Genomic DNA, 21,380 nt, shown 5'->3' with positions numbered 1-21,380 from the left:
CTAGAAGGTCCAGATCTGTATTTTAGCAATATTTGACGATCTAACAAATGCGTTTTTCAGAAAATTCTTAATGATCAAACAATCCCAGATCAGAACAATGGTATGGTAGAAATAAGTTTTGACTTGATGTTCACGATCCACATTTTTATTAAACTTCTTGTAAATTCACGTATACTTCTTCTTAATTGTCACATCATCAATAAAACAGTTTTGTATCAATCTTCATATATTTAATTTCCACTTTAACCAAACACAAGACTTGACTGATCTTTTACAAAGCGAAATAACAACTTAACTCCTGCAAAGTGAAACAAAGACTACTCTGTGCGTACTCGAGAGAAAACGGTTACAAGTAAGTCAAAGATTATGACAGTCTCACAGAAATGAATACACACAACAACCATATCACTGTTATATATCGATACATCGGAGTACCTATACACTAATAAAACCAAATGTGAATATTGTCACAAAAATATGTCTGTTACTTCGCAGAAAAGTAGTACGATACTACTGGTATCGAGAACTGGGGTTGGAGTGCCATAATGGTCACGTGAATAATAAACCATTACACTGTCTATATACTCTGACAAAAAAGTGAAGCACCAAGACACATGGTTGGATGTCATGCACCCAGCATCGGTGAGTACATAAGTCATTAGAGTTACAATTCTGTGCGACAGGTGGAAGGTCCACCAGAATGCATTGATGTCGACCGTGTTTAGCGTTGTAAGCAGGTCTGGTAGGGTATAAGAGGGACGTGATCAGCGCCAGATGCTGACTGGCCACTGTGAAGGACACGATGATGCCACATGCTCGAGTATGATAGCGTTATCAGCACCTGACAGAGTTGGAAAGGGCCACATTGTGGCTCTCCATTTGAAATGCTGATCGAATTGTGCTATATACAAATTTAGGACATGCAGCGGAAGGTCATCAACATTCCAGTCGATCATGTCTAATCACCACAAGGGAGGTCCGCCCCGATAGCTGAGTGGTCAGCATGACGGATTGCTGTCCTACGGGCCCGGGTTCGATTCCCGGCTGGGTCGGAGATTTTCTCCGCTCAGGGACTAGGTGCTGTGTTGTTTTCATCATTTCATCCCCATCTGGCGTGCAGGTCGCCCAATGTGGCGTCGAATGTAGTAAGACCTGCACCAAGGTGGCCGGACCTGCTACGCAAGGGGTCTCCCAGCCAATGACGCCAAACGCTCATTTCCATTTACCACAAGGGAGGATCGCCCTATTGTAAACTAAGCACAACGTAACCCCTTTGTATAAAGGCCTAGCATTCAAGAATAAGTAATGGACTCGTTTGAATACTCTGCGGCATTTGGCACCATTTGTCGGTAACTAAGGGGTTCCAATCCCATGTGTAGGCTGCCGTTAACACCGCAGAATAAACGGGTAAGTTTGGAATTTTCTTGTGACCTAGAAGCATAGACTGCGGATGAATAGTATCAAATCATGTTGAGCGATGAATCGCGGTTGTGCACCACCACATATGACCATCGTCGAGAGTATGGTGGCGACCTGGAAAGGTTTCATTCTTCCACAGCCCTGTTGCTCCTGGGGTCATGATGTGGGGAGCCATCAGCTACCACTGGGTCAGAGCTGGTGGATCCTGCGTCTTCATCTCTTATCTGTCATGCGACAGTCTCGTGGTGCCGTTTTTCAACAGGACAATTCTCGTCCACACATGACAAGTGTCTCTAAGAACTTCCTGCGTGATGTTCAGATATGCCTGTGGCCAGCAAAATACCCAGATCTGTCCCCGACAGACCATATCGGGCGCCAACTGCATCCCACTAGCAGTTCCGTGATATCAAGGACAGGGTACAACAATATTGTGAGCTAGCTTTCCTCGGGAGATGATTCAAAGGTTTTATGATATCCTTCCAAACGGAATCAGTGCATTCAATTCCCACAGGGGTTGTAATGTATTTCTGATAAGTGGGCTCATACTGCGAAGTTCTCTGAAAATTCGACTCCATTTTACAATCATTGAAATAGCATCACATATCCTCTAAACGCGAGAAGATTCAATTAGTTTTCCTTTCCCTCTTTTGGGCGCTTCGCTTTTCCGTCAAGCAGTGTATAAAGATCTGTCGTTATTTAAAAAATTGCGCTACTTCAGATATCACTGGAAACGCAACAGAATAATGCAGCAACTCACGCATTGAAAGTATCTGGCATGAATACCGTAATACACGAAAACGCAATTCAGCATAGGAATCATTTGCTGAAACATGCCGTGAAAGAAATACATAAAAGTTAAATGATGAATGGCAGCAGAAAATTGTTTAATAACAAACTATCCCATAGTACGAAACTTAAAATGTTGCATCGAAATGAAGGAATACTCGGCTCATTTCCTGAGAAGAATTCATCTTCGAAAATCCCCGGAAAGTCTGCATTCGCACATAGCTTACATATTTTAGACACTTGCGTACTGCGTAATAATACTAAAAAGATATCCCGAGCGGTCTGAGGTGCTGCAGTCATGGACTGTGCGGCTGGTCCCGGGGGAGGTTCGAGTCCTCCCTCCGGCATGGATGTGTGTGTTTGTCCTTAGGATAATTTAGGTTAAGTAGTGTGTAAGCTTAGGGACTGATGACCTTAGCAGTTAAGTTCCATAAGATTTCACACAAACAATGGCACAATGGCACACACACTAAAAAGATATGGCACAAACACATACAGTTAAATTGCTCAGGAAGTGGATTTCTGAGTGGGGGTTGCAAACGACAGAATTTATAGTTGCAAGGAAGGAATGTAGTAACATACACATTTCATGTAAGAGAATACTGTGCTGTGGTGCGCAGTGTCACACCGTGTTCTGACCTACTTGTCCTGCGTAGGCAGGTTACAAGGTAGAATATGTCAAACTACTATGTGACGCTTTCCACACGATATCACAGTGTGTGTTTCCTGGTGGACGACCTGTCCACAAAGATAATATTGGTTCCATTCACATTTCCGGAATTGTTCAAGACCGGTTTAAAGAACACCCTGATAATACCAGAACTCTTGTGACCCCCTTCCCCAATACCCGTAGTCAGAATAGCTCTTATATCCTTGTTTGACGCTGTCGGAGTAAATTTTCCAATTTTCCCGCTCAAAGGACAATTTCTGTGTTTGGTGCCTTTTCGCAGAAACGATGGAAACATAATACTGTGTTGTGCATGATCGTTCATCGGACAAAAGTTGTAATTTATATACAACGAGGGCCAACAGCCTACCAAAAGAAATTATGTTTCTTTTCATAGTTATTCAAATTATTTAATCAAACCATCTTTTCTGTCGTATAGTAGTTAGACGAGGGTGGGTGGGGGCAATAGTCTTTGACTTCTTTTATTTTTCATCATGGAAAAGGCGGAAGTGAGAACTGATGAATAATCAATAGCAATCCCAGATAACTGAAAAGAAGTAGTCTCACATTTCGGAAAATAAAGTGCATGAAATTAATTGAATTGTGTGTCGCCAGCTAGCCAACCCTTTAACTAAACATATGGAATCCTAAGGAAATGCAGTTCGAAAACAAAGGAAGTAGGTTACAGTACACCTGTTCGCCCACTGCTTGAATACTGCTTACCGGTGTGGGATTCGTACCAGATAGTGTTGATAGAAGAGCTAGAGAAGATCCAACGGAGAGCACACACTTCGTTATTCAAGGTACCCTTAGCCACACACCGTCAGGTGGTTTGCGGAGTATGGATGCAGATGTAGATGGAAACAAAACGCTATCCTTGACATGTTTACATAAATTAAAGCGCTTTTTATTTTTAATACGTTTAGGAAATATACACACAGTTGTATGAGGTTCTGTACGAACAGGTCTATACAAGTTCTGATGATCATGCAGCAGCGGAACTCTTGATTCCTAAATGTAATGCAGGAACATAATCATATAAATTACCTTGTATTCGATGTCTTCCGGCTGGAGAGCAAAGTTTTTCAGGGTCGGGTCAGGAGTCTTGCTGTCGTCGTACGTGTAGTTGCGTGCCGAGAAGTCGGTGCCACCCATGGGCAGACGGATCAGGGAGTACCGCGAGCTGCCGTCGCTGTTTCCGAAGTAGCTCCTGCAACACAGCGCCGCCTGTCAACAAACCTGGCAGCGAGCAGTCCTACCCATCATGTACTGTATCGCTTGATTGGTGAGAAAGGAGAGAATACGAGGGATAATCAGAAAGTCTTTCTCCCAGTTTTTTGTAGCCTAATTAAGGCTATAAATGCAGAGTCACCATATCCATTACCAGCGCGGACCTTGTGCCGGCCTTATCTGCCGGTAGCTCCGTCGCAAGGCGCTGCTGTCAGTTGGTAAAGATGGCGCTCGTGCTTCACACGTCCAAGGCGTTAGAGCAACGAAATGCGATTCTTTTTCTATGGAGCAAGGCACAGACGCCCACTGAAATCTCCAGGGAAATGCAACCCACGTACGGGGAAAACTGGGGGTCGCATCCCTTCTTTGTGCGTTTTTGGAGACCATATATCCCGTAGTCAGCAACATAGGAGCACCGACGTATCTTTTGGCGAAGCACTTAGCGGGCATACTAAGACCTCATGTGGGGAAATGTGCGCACCATATCCGGAACTCGACAGACTTCATTCGCCGCCTGAAGGAGATGACAGCACAAGAAACCGACATCATGGTCAGCTTCGGTGTCACCTCATTATTCACACGAGTCCTGCTGGAAGATTGTCTCCACTTAATCAGTGAGGAATTCGGGCCTGAACTGACACAACTGTTCAGGCACGTGTTAAAATCTACGTACTTTGTCTTCAAAGGTCAATGCTACGAGCAGACCGACGGAGTAGCCATGGGGAGCCCGCTCTCCCCAGTGGAGGCCAACCTGGTCATGGAGAGTTTCGAAGAGGCAGCACTGGAAGCCGCCGAACTGAAACTTGTATGCTTCTTTCGCTACGTGGACGACACGTTCGACATCTGGCCACATGGACAGGAACAGCTACAGATTTTTCTACAACATTGAGACTGAGAAAGATGGAACACTACGCTTTCTTGATGTCCTAGTGCAACGTGGGTCTGATGGCTCACTGGGTCACAGTGTGTACCGCAAGCCTACACACACTGACTTGTACCTACATGCCTCCAGCTGCCACCATCCGGTGCAGCTTAATGGAATGCTCATCACCTTGGTACATAGAGCACACTCGATCTCTGATGAACAGAACTTGCCAACGGAACTGAAACACCTGGAGACCGTGTTCCGCAAGAATGGGTATGGCAACCGCCAAATCCAAAGGGCCTTCCGACAACAGAAGTGCAGCAAGAACCGAGATGAAGAACAACCCGAAGAAGAGAAGCCTTTCTGCCTTTTTCTGGCAACTTGTCGTCAAAAATAGGGAGACTGTTAAGGCGACATAAGATTGACACAGTCTTCCGACAACCAGCAAAGATTCGTGACCTACTAGGAACGACAAAAGATGAAGTAGGCCTCAAGAAAGCGGGCGCATACAAAATCTCGTTCGGCTGTGGCAAATCCTACATCGGCCAAACAGTTCACACGGTCGAGGACCGATGTAGGGAACACGAACGTCACATCACACCCGCTTATACCAACCCAGCCATTCGGCCGTAGCAGAACATTGCATTGAAACCGGACACTCAACAAATTTCGAAAAGACAAAAATCCTGACGGCCACAAGTGCATACTTGGCAGTATCTACAAGGAGGCCATAGAAATTCGAGTAACAGATATATTCATCAGCAGGGACACCGGATTTCAACTTAGCAAGGCCTGGAAACCATTATTAAACGCCTTGAATGAGCTACGGCGCGAGCGGACGCGTGATCCTTCCGCCACGACGGACGGAGATGAACTGCGGCCTACCACCGGGCGTGGCTGCAGCTACCCCCACCCCTCCCACACAGCACAGACAGATCATTCCATCAGTACCACGTGGTGATGGCGACGAAATATCGTGGAACTTCGACGATCGGATCCGGATGGACACCCGAGAACCTTGGATACAGTTCGATTGCGGTTTTGTCAGGACTACACTAGTTTTAAAACAAGTTACTATATTCTCCTTTCCACATACTTCGATATTCCTTGTATCCAGCATGATAATGAACTTCAAAATCATCAGACAGGTTACGTCTACTGTTGGGAAAAGTAACTTTTAATCTTTTTTATGATGTATTGTCGTCGACGATATGAATACATGTGGCTCCTGTATATTTTATAACGTGATCTACGCACTTTCCATTCAATTGTCACCTCAGCTCTTCTTATCTCTTGTAATGGAGCAAACAATTTCCTTGGTCCAACTAACACTGACTCACCTGGTTAATGTCCTGCCTATCTCCATTTCATTTGTCCTACTCCCAAAACTATCTCTTCCACTCCAATTTGTTCCCTGGCGCATTTGCTCATTTTACTGTTTCCTTAGTAATTACAATCATGCATTTTGCCACTTTTTACAGAGCAACCCTCAGGTTTGAATGATGCCTTCCTGTAAAATTCGTTAATAACAGGGACAAGGCGTAACTGCTAACACACAAGTAGTATAGCAGTGCCTGTGCTAGAAATAAAGCAATGTAATTTTGAGGGACAGGATTTAAAGAGGCGCGATTTAGAAGTACACTTAATTTGATTTAAAGGATCAGTAGGATAGCAGGGCAGGTGTTGGCACACAACTAGTTATAACCAGCTTGATGACATTACTTCTAATGCCAGGTTACACTATGGAGCAAGTTGTATTTAGAGCCATCCTAGGGATTCCCGTCCTACCGAAGCTCTTGGGATACTGCCAGTACATTTTCAGAAGTGCTTATAATCTGTTAGATGATATCACCACCAGTGTCAGGTTACATTTGGCCTGAAGAGGTGTATCAAGTTACGCATGAAGCAATGACACTAGGTATATTCAAGATCACCCACCACTTATCTCATGCTCTGTATAAGGAAAGGGTAGGAAACAATAACTACGTTGTAGCATATTAATTTGTGATTTATCAACAATTTTAGTCTTGCAATTTTTGTAACAACAATTCTTTACAATTTTTCAGTTTCTATGTACAATATTTACGTTTTAATCATTTCCTTCTGATCAGTTTTTTTCTATTTACAGTGTATGAGAAATGGGGACTAGCAGTAGCAGGGTGAAGAAAAACCACACGCAAAATCACATACAAAATTTACAAGCACATATATTGTGCAGCCATTCGCACAGACTCAGATAGATGGACACACACACGCACACACACACAGACATAGTTTACTCATCCAAGTATTCCATGTACACATCCACTCTAAATTAACCTGGCACACACTCAGTCACTCAATGTTTACTCTGAGTACAGGAGGCTCCTGACCCAGCCTCACAGATGAACCATATGTCATCATGACAATACAGCCCGACTTCCAACTGCATTGCAGTACGTACCTCTTGGCCTCTCAATAGGAAGATAGCATGGTGCAACAGATGCGGAGCATTGCTGACACCCTCGAGGAGGCACCTCTTTTAATCCTTGTTCATCAGAGCCTTTTGGACCACATGATGCACACCCTTAACCTGCCTCTGGGTGCCATCTGCAGCTACGCGGTATGTGACTAGTACTTGATTGAAGATGGTGACCTGCTTAAAATTTGACCTTGTGCTGCAATTTCTTATGCTGTCACGTCCATTCCAACTGCTAACTAAATGAATTCCCCAGTATTCCCTAAAATTTTCCATGGTTTTTCCGAAAACTGAATTGTTCATTAATTTCTAAAATACTTTTTCGAAATCACACATTGTGAATGCCCTCTGTTCGCTTTCTAAATCATAGTACTCTTTCAACCAGAGTGACTGGTCGAAGGCATGCGACATGTTACTCCAGCAGGTTTCATACCTAACCTGAGAAAATATTGGACATTTCTAGAGCACAGGATATATTTCTGCTTGTTTCCCAGTGTTGTCATCAGCTGAGAGACCGAACTGCATTGTGTGGCTAGGCGCACTGGATACTGTGCGTGTCATGCAAATTAGTCGTGTGTTACACGTTTGCCTCTAAGACGTATCCCTTACCGCAGTCCTCTGCCACATCATGGACAATTTCCTCCAGTATGGCAACTTTTCCTTTGGACATCCATCAGAACCCTCCAATCGGCACAGACTAGTACACGGGTTGCCCAAAGAGGTTGTTTGCATCCCTGTAAAGGACGTAACTCAAGTTGTCAGGCGTCTTGTATTCCTACTCGCTCATTCCTAGGTTATCCCCTTACTAGCGTCCTATACGTAGTCTTCTTTACAGATGAACTACACTTACACCAAATTCTCCCAATAAACTGAAGTCGACCTTTCGCCTTCCATACCACAGTCCTAACATCCTCGTTCCATTTCACATCACTTCGCAACCGTATGTCCAGGTATTTAAACAACGTGGCTGTGTCACGAACAACACTACTAATACTGTATTCGAACGTTACAGGTTTCAGTTTCCTATTCATCTGCATTGAGTTACATTTATCTGCTCGCACATTTAGAGCTAGCTCCCATTTATTACACTGACTAGAAATTTCATATAAGCCATCTTGTATCCTCCTGCAGTCACTCGACACCTCCCCGTACGCTTGCTGCCCACCGCGCCCGCCAGATCATTTATGTAGATGGAAAATAACGGTGGACCTATCACACTTCCCTGGGCCACTCCTGACGATATCCTTGTCTCTGATGAACATTCGCTGTCGAGGAAAACGTGCTGGGTTCTGTTATTCATCAGCGCTGCCCATATTTTCCGAATTTCGTTGTTAAATTACGGTGGATCTTTCCCATCCTTAAACCGCTTACTCGGCAAATATGAGTACGTCTCCAAACCACGACTTACATTCCGATTAAACCTTGTTCATAATTCCTCTAAGTCCGTCATAATCGATTTGAATGATGTCAGTTCACTGTCTAAGTGGAATGCTAATGGATTTGAATGATATCAGTTCGTTGTCTAAGTGAAATACTAACAACTGCTTATCGCTCTTTCTAGCTGAAAACTCCCCTAGCATTCTTGATTGATTTATTAACTTAGTAACCATAGTCGCTATTATGACATCATGATCACTAATCCTTGTATCTATACTGACGATAAGGTCAGGCCTGTTTGTAGCTACAAGGTGTAAATTTGCGAGTGGGCTGTCGAAGCAGCTGATCAAGACACTTTCGAAAAACGTGTTCAGAAGTTCTTCACGAGACTGTCTGTCTGTACACTCTGCAATAAATCCATTCCGGTCTATACTCGGTAGATTAAAGTTACCTTCAACTAAAATTGCATGATCTCTGTATTCCCATGCTACTGACTGTAGACTTTCATTGACTGACTCAAAACTGTTATAGCGGAACTTGGTCGCCAGTAAAACATTCAACAATTAACTTGGTTTCACCTAGACCTGTTATACGTGGTATCTTCACTGTCACATTCGGATCCGACCTCAACAGAGACAATATTTTTGTCAACTGCAATAAAAACTACCCATCCTAAGGTGTGTAATACAATCCATGAGTCGCTAAATATCTCAGAGCTGTCTGCTGTTTCCGCCAGATCTCGGTCCCAAGGATAATATGAACGTATGAAATTTCCTGGAGGGCAATAAATTCCGGAACTTTGTTGTAAATACCTAGATGATTAAATTTCTTAATTCTGAACACGGTCTGATATAGCCGTATGCATGTCGTCTGGCGAGTACTCATTACAGTACTTCGGATTACTATGTACCCTAAAAACACCCATGTGAAATCCACAAGCACACTGCTACCTGAATAGCTGCTTGCTTTGTGTGGTGCACCCCTGCCCTGTGAAAAGGAGACCTACAATTCTCCACCCGACAATACAGGTCCACAAATCTGCAGCCAAGACCGTCCCAGAGTCGACGAAGCCTTTGGTTGAGACCCTCTACTCAGCTCCAAACCAAAGGACCCTGATCAACTCTGTGAGCCATGCTGAAAATTGTAAGCTTCACTTGCACCTCACACACAAAGCCAGCAGTCTTCACCACATCCGCTATCCGCCTGTATGAACTGACGATGGCCCCACAACATTGGTGCTGACATTAGCCACAACTTGCATATTATTGCACCCTGTATGCTCAAAAACTGCGTGAAAAGCCTTCGCCACTACTCAACTGAGTCCCCCCAGCAGACATACCAAATACACGTTGGCTTTCATTCTGTCTCTGAACGCTATTTCCCTACGGGGCTCCATACCGCATGTAACGTTGGAGCTCCTAATAACTCAATAACTAGCCAACCTATGCCTCCACGTGCCTGCTCAGGCCCTGCTGAAGGAATGGCCACCTGTCCACACACAGTGCGAATAGGCATGGCCAGGCAACAAGTCTCCACGTTGGCCCTCCGCCACAAGTGACATGTACGTGTTGCCATCCACCACTCGCAGAGCCTCTGGGCGAGCTATAAAATACTAGACAGAAGCTAGATGTGCAACTTGTGACCCTCCTGAAGTGTCACCACTGGAGCCTGGCGCCATAATTTGCTGTATAGCCAGTTTCATCTACTGAGTGAAAAGTAGCAATCTGTATGAGGTAATTAGATACAAATCCCATTCGAGGTTGCCGATAATCCTTATGCCACAAAAAAAAGGTTGTCACCCTAATAAAAGATGAGGTGGAGAGGTTTCAAATGCAGAGTTTCTGGGGCTAGTGCAAAAGATACGAGGGTGGTCCCGTAAGTACCTGGCCTGATCGAGAGATGGCAATCGTTGTTGAAAAATACCTCTGGATTAGAAAGTATACGATAGATGAATCATATGTTTCAAGTTTGAAGACACCACATTCTTTAGTATTTGTTTGGCAGCCATAAATAGTGAACGTTGTGAGTGCATTTGTGAAAATGGAGAAAATTTGTCATCGTTATGTGATACAATTTTTTTTTTTTGAAAGGCCTCAGAGCAACCAATATTAAAGCTGAGCTATATTCTACTTTGGGAGAGTCTGCTCCTTTGTTGACAACAGTAAAATACTGGGTAGCTGAATTTAAACGAAGACGTACGAGCTGCCAAGACGAGCATCGGAGTGGTCGACCAAATGAGGTGACGACTCCAGATGTGGTGAATAAAATCCACAAAGCGGTACTGGATGATCGTCGACTGAAAGTGCGTGACTTTGCAGACATAGCAGACATTTCAAAAAGTGCGGTACATCGCATATAATCTGAAAATTTGGCCATGACAAAACTGTGTGCAAGGTTTGTGCCGCATTTGCTCACACTCGAGCAAAAACAGTGCCGTGAAGATGATTCGATTGAGTGTTTAGCCAAGTTTCGCTGCAACAAACCTGACTTTTTGCGCCGTTTCATAACCATGGATGAAACATGGGTCCACCACTTCACTCCCGAGACAAAAGAACAATCAAAATAATGGACACAAATTGGAGAATCGACTCCCAAAAAGGGCGAATACAGTTTTATCTGCAGTCAAGGTCACGGCGTAGGGTTTTTTGCGTAGGATAATTGTCATTGACTACCTTGAAAAAGGAAGAACTATCTACGGCGAGTATTGTTCGAACTTATTGCAACGTTTTGGAGACGAAATCAAGTTAAATCGGTCGCATTTGGCCAAGAAGAAACTGTTGTTTCTTCAGGACAATGCACCAGCTCACAAGACCGCTATTGCAATGGACAAAATTAATGGTTTATAGTTTGAATTGCTACCTCGTGCACCCTATTCGCCAGATTTTGCCCCCTCGGATTGTTTTCTGTTCCCAAACTTGAAAAAATGACTCGGTGGACGAGGATTTTCAACAATGAAGACGTCATGTCGGCAGTTTATGGCTAGTTTGAGGAATTAGACAGTTCTCATTATAAAAAGGGTATCGAACTTATTGAACATCGCTGGGAAAAGTGTGTAGAGCTGAAAGGAAATTATGTTGAAAAATAAACAGTTTTTTCCTAAATTTTTGTGTTTTCTTTGTTGGGTCGGGTACTTATGGGGCCACTCTCGTAGACGCAGGTGCCACCTAGAATCAAAGAGTGTGCATCATGCAAATTGAAAGGCTCTTACAATCGAGGATGACAAAAGGTACCTGCTCCAGGGGGTTGGCGCCACTCCACATATGGTGCACCAAATAGTCTTTCTACCAAGACGCAGTGAGATACATAGTGCACTGCTGCTGAAAGTTAGGTGTCATATCAAGACGACACTTCATCTGTGGGAGAAAGATTGGGATCCACCCGTACTCACGCCATTAACTGACTGACTGAGAGTGTGTGTGTGTGTGTGAATTGATAGTGGCTGTGTGTGAGAAAGAGTTGGATAAACTGGTTGTCATAGGTGTGTGCGTATGTGTGTGTGTGTGTGAGTATATGTGTGTATGACTACACATCACATGTACTTGTAAACACGATTTTGTGTGGGCTTTCTCTTCACCTTGCTGCTTCTAGTGCCCATTTCCGACAACCCACATTGCGAACAGGAAAAAAGACCAGAGAGAAATTATTAAAATGTAAATATTGTATGTAGATGTTGAAAAAATTGTAGAAAAAATATTGTTAACAAATTTTATGGCAAAATTTCTTAGTAGACCACAAATTAATTTGTAGAACTTCGTTATTACTTCCTAACTCTTACCATATAAAGAGAAAATTATTGCTCTTAACGAAGCTGATTGTCCTCTCCCTATGGCGTCCAACATTAGAATGAAGCCACCCACTCAAGTGCTCTAATTATAGAAGCAGGACAGAAGTATAAGGAACAGCTTGAATCCCATTAGTCCAGAGTTTACGTGCATCTTTCAACATGTTCATCATATTATTGGTTCCCAGAAGTTCTTATTAGCAGAGCGAAATGGTTCAGGGCAGAAAATCAGGTAGGACGAGGGTGAATATACCCCTTCTCTAGGTCAAGTGTAACCTGACTCCAGAAGTCCTAATAAGGTGCATGGATAGGCTTTGGAGGGATGGAGGGGTGTGTAGGCGGGATGTGTAACATGACACTCATACCTGGCAGTCATGGTCAAGGCCGTCTAGTCTGCGCTATTGCCTCATGTGGAACCTAATACCTCCTCTCAAAGCCAAATGCAACCTGACACTGGAAGTGGCGTTATGAAACCCGGTTATAACCGATTCTGAGCTCGAACCAGCAGTACTTCAAGTCTGTGAGCAATAGGGGGGTTTCCCTGGATGACCAATGTAACTAGTCCAACTGCGTAACCTGAGATCGCAAGTGACGTCATCAAACTGGTTATAATCGGTTCTGCACCAGAACCTGCAGTGCGATCGTATTGACCCTATGAATCACGATATTGTACACTTTGAATAGTGCACTTTTATATCACGTCCCTTTAAATTGTGTCCCTTTATATCTAAAACTGGCACGGCTTTCCTAATGTAATATACACAACTTTCCCTTTTCAGACCCATCAGACACTTGGTTTTGAAAACTGTAATTGGCTCACCCAAATTGTTGCAGGTCATTTTTACTCTTATACTCTGCTACTGAGCAGCAATTTCTGACAAAGGAAATATCAACTCTGTGCTGGACTGCAGCTCTATGACCACACAACATAATTATAAGGGTTGCTGCTTGAACTTAAAGCTTCGTAAATAAACTCTCAAAAAATATTGTATCTTCAGCAATAATATATAAAAGGTACGAGGTTAAACTATCATGCGTGGCTGACAATGTATTACCTTTCACGACAAATTGAAGCTACAGATTTCAATATTTTTACATATTACATATTACACCATGAAGAAATGTTGGCAAAGTGACAGTGTGCAGTGATGTGCGCAGACACATATTTGTTTCCTTTAATTTCTGTAGAAAATAAGTTGTTTCGCCAGTCTAACCGGAACTGACTTATCGGGTAATACGTTACGTGCGAGACGGGCAGTCCTGTTAGGTGATGTTGGCCCTACCTGAGCAGGTGCTGCTGGGTTGCCGAGCTGAGCGCCCTGATGTTGATGGCGGTGGAGTCCGTCATGCCACCGCCAAAGCCCAGCATCTGCTGGAACTGCTGGCTGGTGTCCACCCGCAGGCGCGCCGCTCCAGACCGCAGTTCTGCAACCACACAACAGGACTACAGCAAGACTGTTATCAGCAACATTGCTGTATTTGACTGTCTGTTGTTGTTGTCTCTATTCTTTCCATAAATGCCTATGCTGTTTAAACCTCTTCGTCTGTATGTAGCATGTGCAGCCTACACCCATTTGAATCTGCTTGCTGAAGCCAAGCCTTGCTCTCCCTCCCCTGTAACACCTCCCCCCGCCACCCCCACTCCAGGCCGGCCGGTGTGGCCGTGCGGTTCTAGGCGCTTCAGTCTGGAGCCGAGCGACCGCTACCGTCGCAGGTTCGAATCCTGCCTCGGGCATGGATGTGTGTGATGTCCTTAGGTTAGTTAGGTTTAAGTAGTTCTAAGTCCTAGGGGACTGATGACAACAGATGTCAAGTCCGATAGTGCTCAGAGCCATTTGAACCATCCCCACCCCCACCCCCACCCCACCCCGACATACATATTTACCTGATTACCTAACTGACATTTCTTTGGTTCCTCAGGATTTGTCCAATCAACCCCACCCTTTGTTTCAGTAAAGTTTTGGTCCACTGTTTCTTTCTGATTCGATTCAATATCATTCTATGAGGCTTTCTTCTGTAACTCCATATTTCTAAAGTCTCCATTTTCCTCTCATCTTAACAGTTGATCATCCATGTTTTAGTTCCATACAATGTTTCATTTCAGTCAAATACATCCAGAAGGGACTTACCGATTATTAAATTTATTTTCATATTTTTCCGATAGCAAGTCAGTACTCCTCAAGCTTCTTTTTTTTCGGTCTTCTGATTCGTTTGATGTGGCACCACCACGAATTCCGCTTTCCGATTAGCACTTGCACACAGCATTCTCTGTTATTTGATATACTCCAGTCTCGATCTTCCTCTACAGTTTTTACCCTCTACAGTTGCCTTTAGTACCAAGAAAGTTATTCCCAGATGTCTTAACCTGTGTCCTGTCATCCTATTCCTTCTTCTTGTCAGTGTTTTCCATATATTTCTTTCCCCGCCGATTCTGAGGAGCACCTCCTCATTCCTTACCAATCAGTCCACCTAATTTTCAACATTATTCTGTAGCACCACATCTCAAATGCCTCGATTCTCTTCTGTCCGTTTTTCCCACAGTCCATCTCTCACTACCATACGGTGCTGTGCTCCAAACGTGCATTCTCAGAAATTTCTTCCTGGAAATAAGATCTGTGTTTGACACTAGCAGACTTCTCTAGGCCGTGACTTTCTTCCTTTCCTGTGCTAAGCTGCTTTTTATGTCCTCCTTGCTCCGTCCGTTATGTGTTATTTTTCTGCCTAGGTAGCAGAATTCCTTAACTTCATCTACTTCGTGATCACCGATCCTCGTTTGTTGAAGCCTATTAACTTAATTTCCCTAGTATTATCTGATGTCATTCATCTACTTTGTTTTATACTTTCAACATTACAGCACAGTCAGCAGTCGCGATAATCTAATATATAAGAAAGTATCAGCCTCGATTGCGGTAATGAAACCAACCTTTACCTAGGTTTCAGCCAAATAACTGAGCCTTCTTCTGCAGATATACCTGAATCTATAATTTCTCTAAGAGGGCATTTTTAAAATGTGACTACGCCTATTCAGGCTGTTTTAGTTTTATTTCTAGACCATGCCCTCTTAGACAAATTATAGATTCAGGCTCAATTATTTGGGCTGAACCCTAGGTAAAGGTTGGTTTCACTACCGCAATCGAGGCTGATAGTTTCTTATATATTACTTTGTTATACTTTTATTGACATTAAGCTTATAATCTCTTTGCAAGGTACTATCTGCTCTGTTTTCTTAGCTGTCTCTGTCATAATTACAATGTGACTGAGCAATGGAATGGAACATCTACTTAAGGAGACAAGAAGTTTAATGTCAGATGCTCTGGGTACACTCAAATATGACGTGAAAGTGGGTGAAAAAGTGGAAACCCTCGGCAAAGCATGATGACCAAGAAGTTAGAGCCTCAATACACAGAGGTGATAAAAGTCATGGGATACTTCTTAATGTCGTGCCGGACCTTCTTTTGTCAAGCGTAGTGCAGTAACTCGACGTGGTCTAGACTCAACAAGTCGTTGGAAGTCACCTGCACAAATATTGAGCCGTGCTGCCTCTACAGCCGTCCATAATTGCGAAAGTGTTGCTGGTGCACGATTTTGTGAACGAACTGGCCTCTCGATTATGTCCCATAAATGTTTGATGGGATTCGTGTCGGGCGATATGGGTGGCCAAGTCAGTCACTCGAATTGTCTAGATGTTTTTCAAAGCAATCTCGAATAATTGTGGTCCAATGACATGGCACACTGTCATGTATAAAAATTCCATCATTTTTTGGCAACATGATGTCCATGAATAGCAACAAATGCTCTCCAAGTAGTCAAACATAACCATTTCCAATCAATATTCGGTTCAGTTGCACCAGAGTACCTAGTCCATTCCATGCTAACACAGTCCATACCAGCACGGAGCCACCACCAGCTTGCACAATGCCTTGTTGACAATTTGGGCCTATGGCTTCGTGGTATCTGAGCCACACTCGAACCCTTCCACTCGCGAAAGCACTTTGACCGTGGCACTCGACAACTGAGGACGCTTAATACGTCTTCCTTGGCACTAGTGTGCGTACGGGTGAGTTTTCATACGGTCTTGCACAATTTAGGTGGGATGTTATGTATCAGTTACCTTGTTTCATTAGCGTTAGCTTTTCCTGTCCAAGAACAAAAAAAATGGTTCAAATGTCTCTAAGCACTATGGGACTTAACATTTGAGTCATCAGTCCCCTGGACCTAGAACTACTGAGACCTAACTAACATAAGGACATCACACACATCCATGCCCGAGGCAGGATTCGAACCTGCGACCGTAGCAGCCACGTGGTTCCAGACCGACGCGCCTAGAACCGCTCAGCCACAGTGTCCAAGAATAATTCATGCCCTAGCTGCATTAGTGAAAATAATGGTGGTACAAAATATCAGTAGCACTTCCGCAAAGTTAAGCAAAATGTAGGTAGGACGTAACAACCATCATAATCCCGACTCATCTTTGTTTTTTCAAGATTGAGAACCTTGGTGTTTTTATTAGTTGCTGCTGGTGTTGCTTCACAGGCTTTCTCTCGGTGAAAGCACTGTGCAACAGGGCACAAAGGGCAGGGTACGAAGGGTGGTTAATTGTCCTTGGCAGTACAAAACATATCTCAATCCGCTGGCTTCCACTAATGTTCAAGCCTTATAGCATCGCAATCGGCAAACCTTAATCTTTTTATTAATTCTCCTTGACCTTCAATTTCTTTTCCGAATTTCACGTAGCAGTTCTACACTGTACTCTATGAAGAGGATAAATAACATTGGGGGGGGGGGGGGGGTGTTACTACATCCTACTCCCATTTTTACTCGGTCCTTTTCACATCCTTCAACTCAAATAACTAAAGATTGGTTTTTATACATGTTGTAAACAATGTTCACTACTTCTGAATTTCATACAATGTTTTCCACACAACTTCATCAAAAGCCATGAACGTGCGTTTGCCTTTCTTCATATTACTTTATAAGACGTGTCACTGCGTCAGTACTGAATGAGTGCATCTCACAATGTTCATAGCATAGGCTATGCTGTTGTTTATGAGTCGTTCCTGGAAACTCTAATGACTTCCTGAGAAACTCTTGGCGGGCATCCAGTTTACCGTGTGTTTCACTGAGTGAGCACAGTACCAAACTGGAGCGACTAGTCAATTGTGACTTCGCGCAGAATACCATGGCGATGTTTAGCAAGTACACCATATTCCCGGCGGTTATATTCAGTCATTATTAGGGCTTGTGCTTGCGACTTTCGAATGATTCATCCAGTAACTTACAAACTCAACTGAGACAACTTTGTGCAGTATCAGTTTATAGGAATTTCACTTCCCCCTGTGTAACAGGACAATATGACTGTTTGCATGGTAGCTGTGGCGTTACTCGTTCGGCTTCGCTTCGTGCAGTAATCTCTCCAGTTTATTACTGAGCTCACTGGTTCCACGGTTTCAGCTAATGAAGAAGATAAATTGCAGACAATGTCAGTAACTGTTTCTTGTATTTAATTTGTAACGACAAACAATCTTTTTCTGTGTCTGTTGGTTCATGGAAAAATAGTGTAATGTCCTCGTTAAACCTTGTATTCTAAAGAAATCCTGACATTTTGAATAAAAGCATAGAAGTACATAAAAACATATACCGAAACCTAGTGATGCTAGTGGTATCGATTTTATCCCAGTATTATCAAAGTATCGATGCAGTTGTAAGCATACTTGTGCAAAATAACGTGTCCCATGTGTAGAAACGCATACTCGTCGTGAGCGCTGAGCGATTCCACTTCTTTGTTCCAAAGGGGCAGCCGCCTCAGTTGGCTGTCGGCTGCCGATCTGAACAGTATTTTTTTTCTCTCGTTTTGTCCTATAGAGTTCGTTAAATTTGTTCGTGGCGGACTTCTGATGAAACCCGGACAAGTTGTTCGTTGATACGTTCACTCAGTTTCTTATTACAGATAGCTAAACCCTCTGACCGAACAGGCTCAGCTACCGTGCCGGCATGATGATGCTGATGAACACACAACATCTACTCCCATGACGGGAATCGAGCCCGGGCCCCCTGCGTGGTAGGCGGTAACGCTACCGCTACGCTACGGAGGAGGACACAGTTTGGGCGGTCTCGCTGTTGTCTCTTTACTACATAACATGGCACTGCAGTTCTTCATATTTCGGCGCATTTGATTATACAGAGTGGAGCACGAAAAACCAGCCCCCAACACTAGACAGCTCATTGTCGCCCGCCGTTTGTCACCTATTACTTCGAAGTCCTTGCGACTACGTTTTGTACTGACAGTACAAAAGCCGTTGCGACTTGCTTAGGGAGTTTAAAGTAAATATCTCACAGAAATGCACCCTCTACAAACAAGAATAGCATTAGTGAAGGCGTACGTTTCTACTGGTTCACTTACGGAAAGGCCAGACATTTTTTGAAAAGAAGTTTCCGTACCGACAAAGAGCAGTTTAGAATACTACCGGGTCAGTTGCAAACGCAAAAAAGAATCTAGCGCCGTCCGTGCGTACACCTGCTGTGATCGCAAATATTCTAGCACGAATGATCCAGAACTTACAGAACTTGACACGTAAATTGTCGCAACGAGTGAAAGTTTCGCCTACATCTTGTCAATTCGGTTTACACCATATAGGGATGTAAATGTCATGTGACTAGGGCCTCCCGTCGGGTAGACCGTTCGCCGGGTGCAAGTCTTTCGATTTGACGCCACTTCGGCGACTTGGGCGTCGATGTGGATGAAATGAGGATGGTTAGGACAACACAACACTCAGTCGCTGAGCGGAGAAAATCTCCAACCCCGCCGAGAATCGAACCCGGCTGTCACGCTGACACTCAGATGCAGTAGGCGGACATGCAGGGATGAAGCTCTACAAAACGGCATGTGTACACGAACTGAAAGAAGAAGATAAGGCAAGGCATGGAATTACTGTTGACTTTTATCTGTGAGGCAGTCTAAAGGGAAGTTGTACGCAAATGACTCAGTAACGTTAGAGCAGCGTAGAGTGACCGCGCGGTTTGAGGCGGCCATGTCATGGGTTTCGCGGCCACTCTTTCGGGCATAGGTGTGTGTGTTGTTCTTATAATAAGTTAGTTTAAGTAGTGTGTAAGTCTAGGGACCCATGACCTCAGCAGTTGGTCCCTTGAGAATTCACGTACATTTGAACATCGTTCGAAGACTTGAAGGACAATATTTATAATGAAATTTTGAGAAGTGTTGCGGCAAAGTTGCACAAAGCCTATATTGACATGTTAGGACGTGCGCAAAGGTGCACTGAAGCACAGGGAAGTCATTTTCAGCATCCAATATAATGCAATGTGAAAGACAAGATCAGCTCAGTAAATATAGACCTTTGTATTGGCGTATTAGTTGTTCTTAATTATTACAGATTTATTTGTCTGTTATTGTACCTGCTAGTGGCGGGCAAGAATTCGTATGTGCGAGCAGCCTGTACTACCGGCTGGTTTTTCGTGCGCCACGCTGTATAAGGAATGTACTCGTACCAACTGCAAGCATCCCGCAAGATGTGGACGCAGCATAAGCGTTTGCGGAGCATGGCGATCAACTACTGGCGCCTTAGGGCTCTCCTTGGGGAGTATTCGTAGCGTTTGGCAAAACTGTCGTGATGCCTGGAGCAAAGTTATCGTGTTGTACCTGACAGAGGCGCATGTTGCGATCGATTGCCGGTATAATGGCTGGTGCGGAGGACGCGGCCGCGATCTGCGTGGCAGAGGAGCTGGTTTTGGTGTCGCCCTTCCCATTCCCTCTACTTTCCTGGGCCGCTGCAGGGCATCCTCTCTGCTCCTCCAGAGAGTGATGGGGCATATGTAGGCTAGGGCTTCATGCGCTGTGTGTCTACCTGTGTTTTCTGAGGTACAGTAACAGGCTCTGGTGTGGATACCCGCCATTCAGCTATGAAGGTGAGAACTAACCATCAACCAGTGTCCCATGGTGGTACCATAAAAGAAATTTACCGACTAGCGTGGCTTCATCGCATACCTCAAGGGAGTTATCATCAGTCCCTTACGGCACTTGCAAGAATACCCGCAATCGAAATAGGGCTGCACTGATAACATATCACAATAGCAGGGCTAGGGTGACTGCAGGAGAAGGACACTTCGGACGACAAGAAGCTCGTCATTGACGAAAACCGGAAATGAGAAGGGGACAGAGGACGGGTAGAGGGGAAGGGGGAGTCAGAAAACCAGCAGATTGTAGCCAATGTCCCAAATGCAAATTCGTTATCCGCGTTATCCGTGATCAGTTCATAATCAGTTGACTTCGCAGCAGCTGAGGAGATCTCCGCCTACCATTCTCCAAGGAAGCCATGGGTCTGAAGATGGTTATATAAATATAACCGAAACCGGTCACCTATGTTTTTGAGACATAAGTGTTGTGATCAAGACTGAACTTTAGTTAAAATAGCATACCTTGAGAGCTACGAGCAATGCTTGATCTTCGATATTATGAAACAAATCCTTCTACTGCAAGCTCTTTGCTTTCTATTTTTTGGGAAGTAGTAGTATGGACGAAAACAAAACAACTGTTCACTGAGCTCACCTGTGCTAAATAGGCCAAAGTGAGTGAGGAGACGCTAAAGGCGGTCCGCGCCGAAAAAGATCGATTCGTAAAAGATGCTGATCGTAGCTGAAGCCGCTATGTCTCTCTTGAGCGATGGACTTCAATAGGACAAGGGCCTTCAGAATATTAACGTGGAATGCTGACAGTGTTTCTTCCAAAATCCCCTCGTTAAAGTCTTTTCCAGACCAGCATGCCGTAGATGTCCACGGAGAAGTG

The 21,380-nt window shown here is 44.1% G+C and overlaps 1 protein-coding gene across 1 annotated transcript in view; it reads right to left on the bottom strand.

The window, feature by feature from the left end:
- LOC126334543 (lysosomal acid glucosylceramidase-like) overlaps positions 1 to 21,380 on the bottom strand; it is a 138,615-nt gene that overhangs the window by 83,343 nt on the left and 33,892 nt on the right. Inside the window, exons 3-4 of the mRNA XM_049996908.1 lie at positions 13,867 to 14,008; positions 3,920 to 4,082 (exon numbers count right to left, since the gene is read on the bottom strand). Of these exons, the coding sequence (XP_049852865.1) occupies positions 3,920 to 4,082; positions 13,867 to 14,008 (305 nt within the window). The remainder of the gene's footprint in view (positions 1 to 3,919; positions 4,083 to 13,866; positions 14,009 to 21,380) is intronic.

This window comes from Schistocerca gregaria, chromosome 2 (genome assembly GCF_023897955.1).
Source record: "Schistocerca gregaria isolate iqSchGreg1 chromosome 2, iqSchGreg1.2, whole genome shotgun sequence".
Lineage (NCBI taxonomy): Eukaryota > Metazoa > Arthropoda > Insecta > Orthoptera > Acrididae > Schistocerca > Schistocerca gregaria.
The sequence above is the reverse complement of the archived record's forward strand: the minus strand, read 5'-3'. Positions and strand labels throughout refer to the sequence as shown.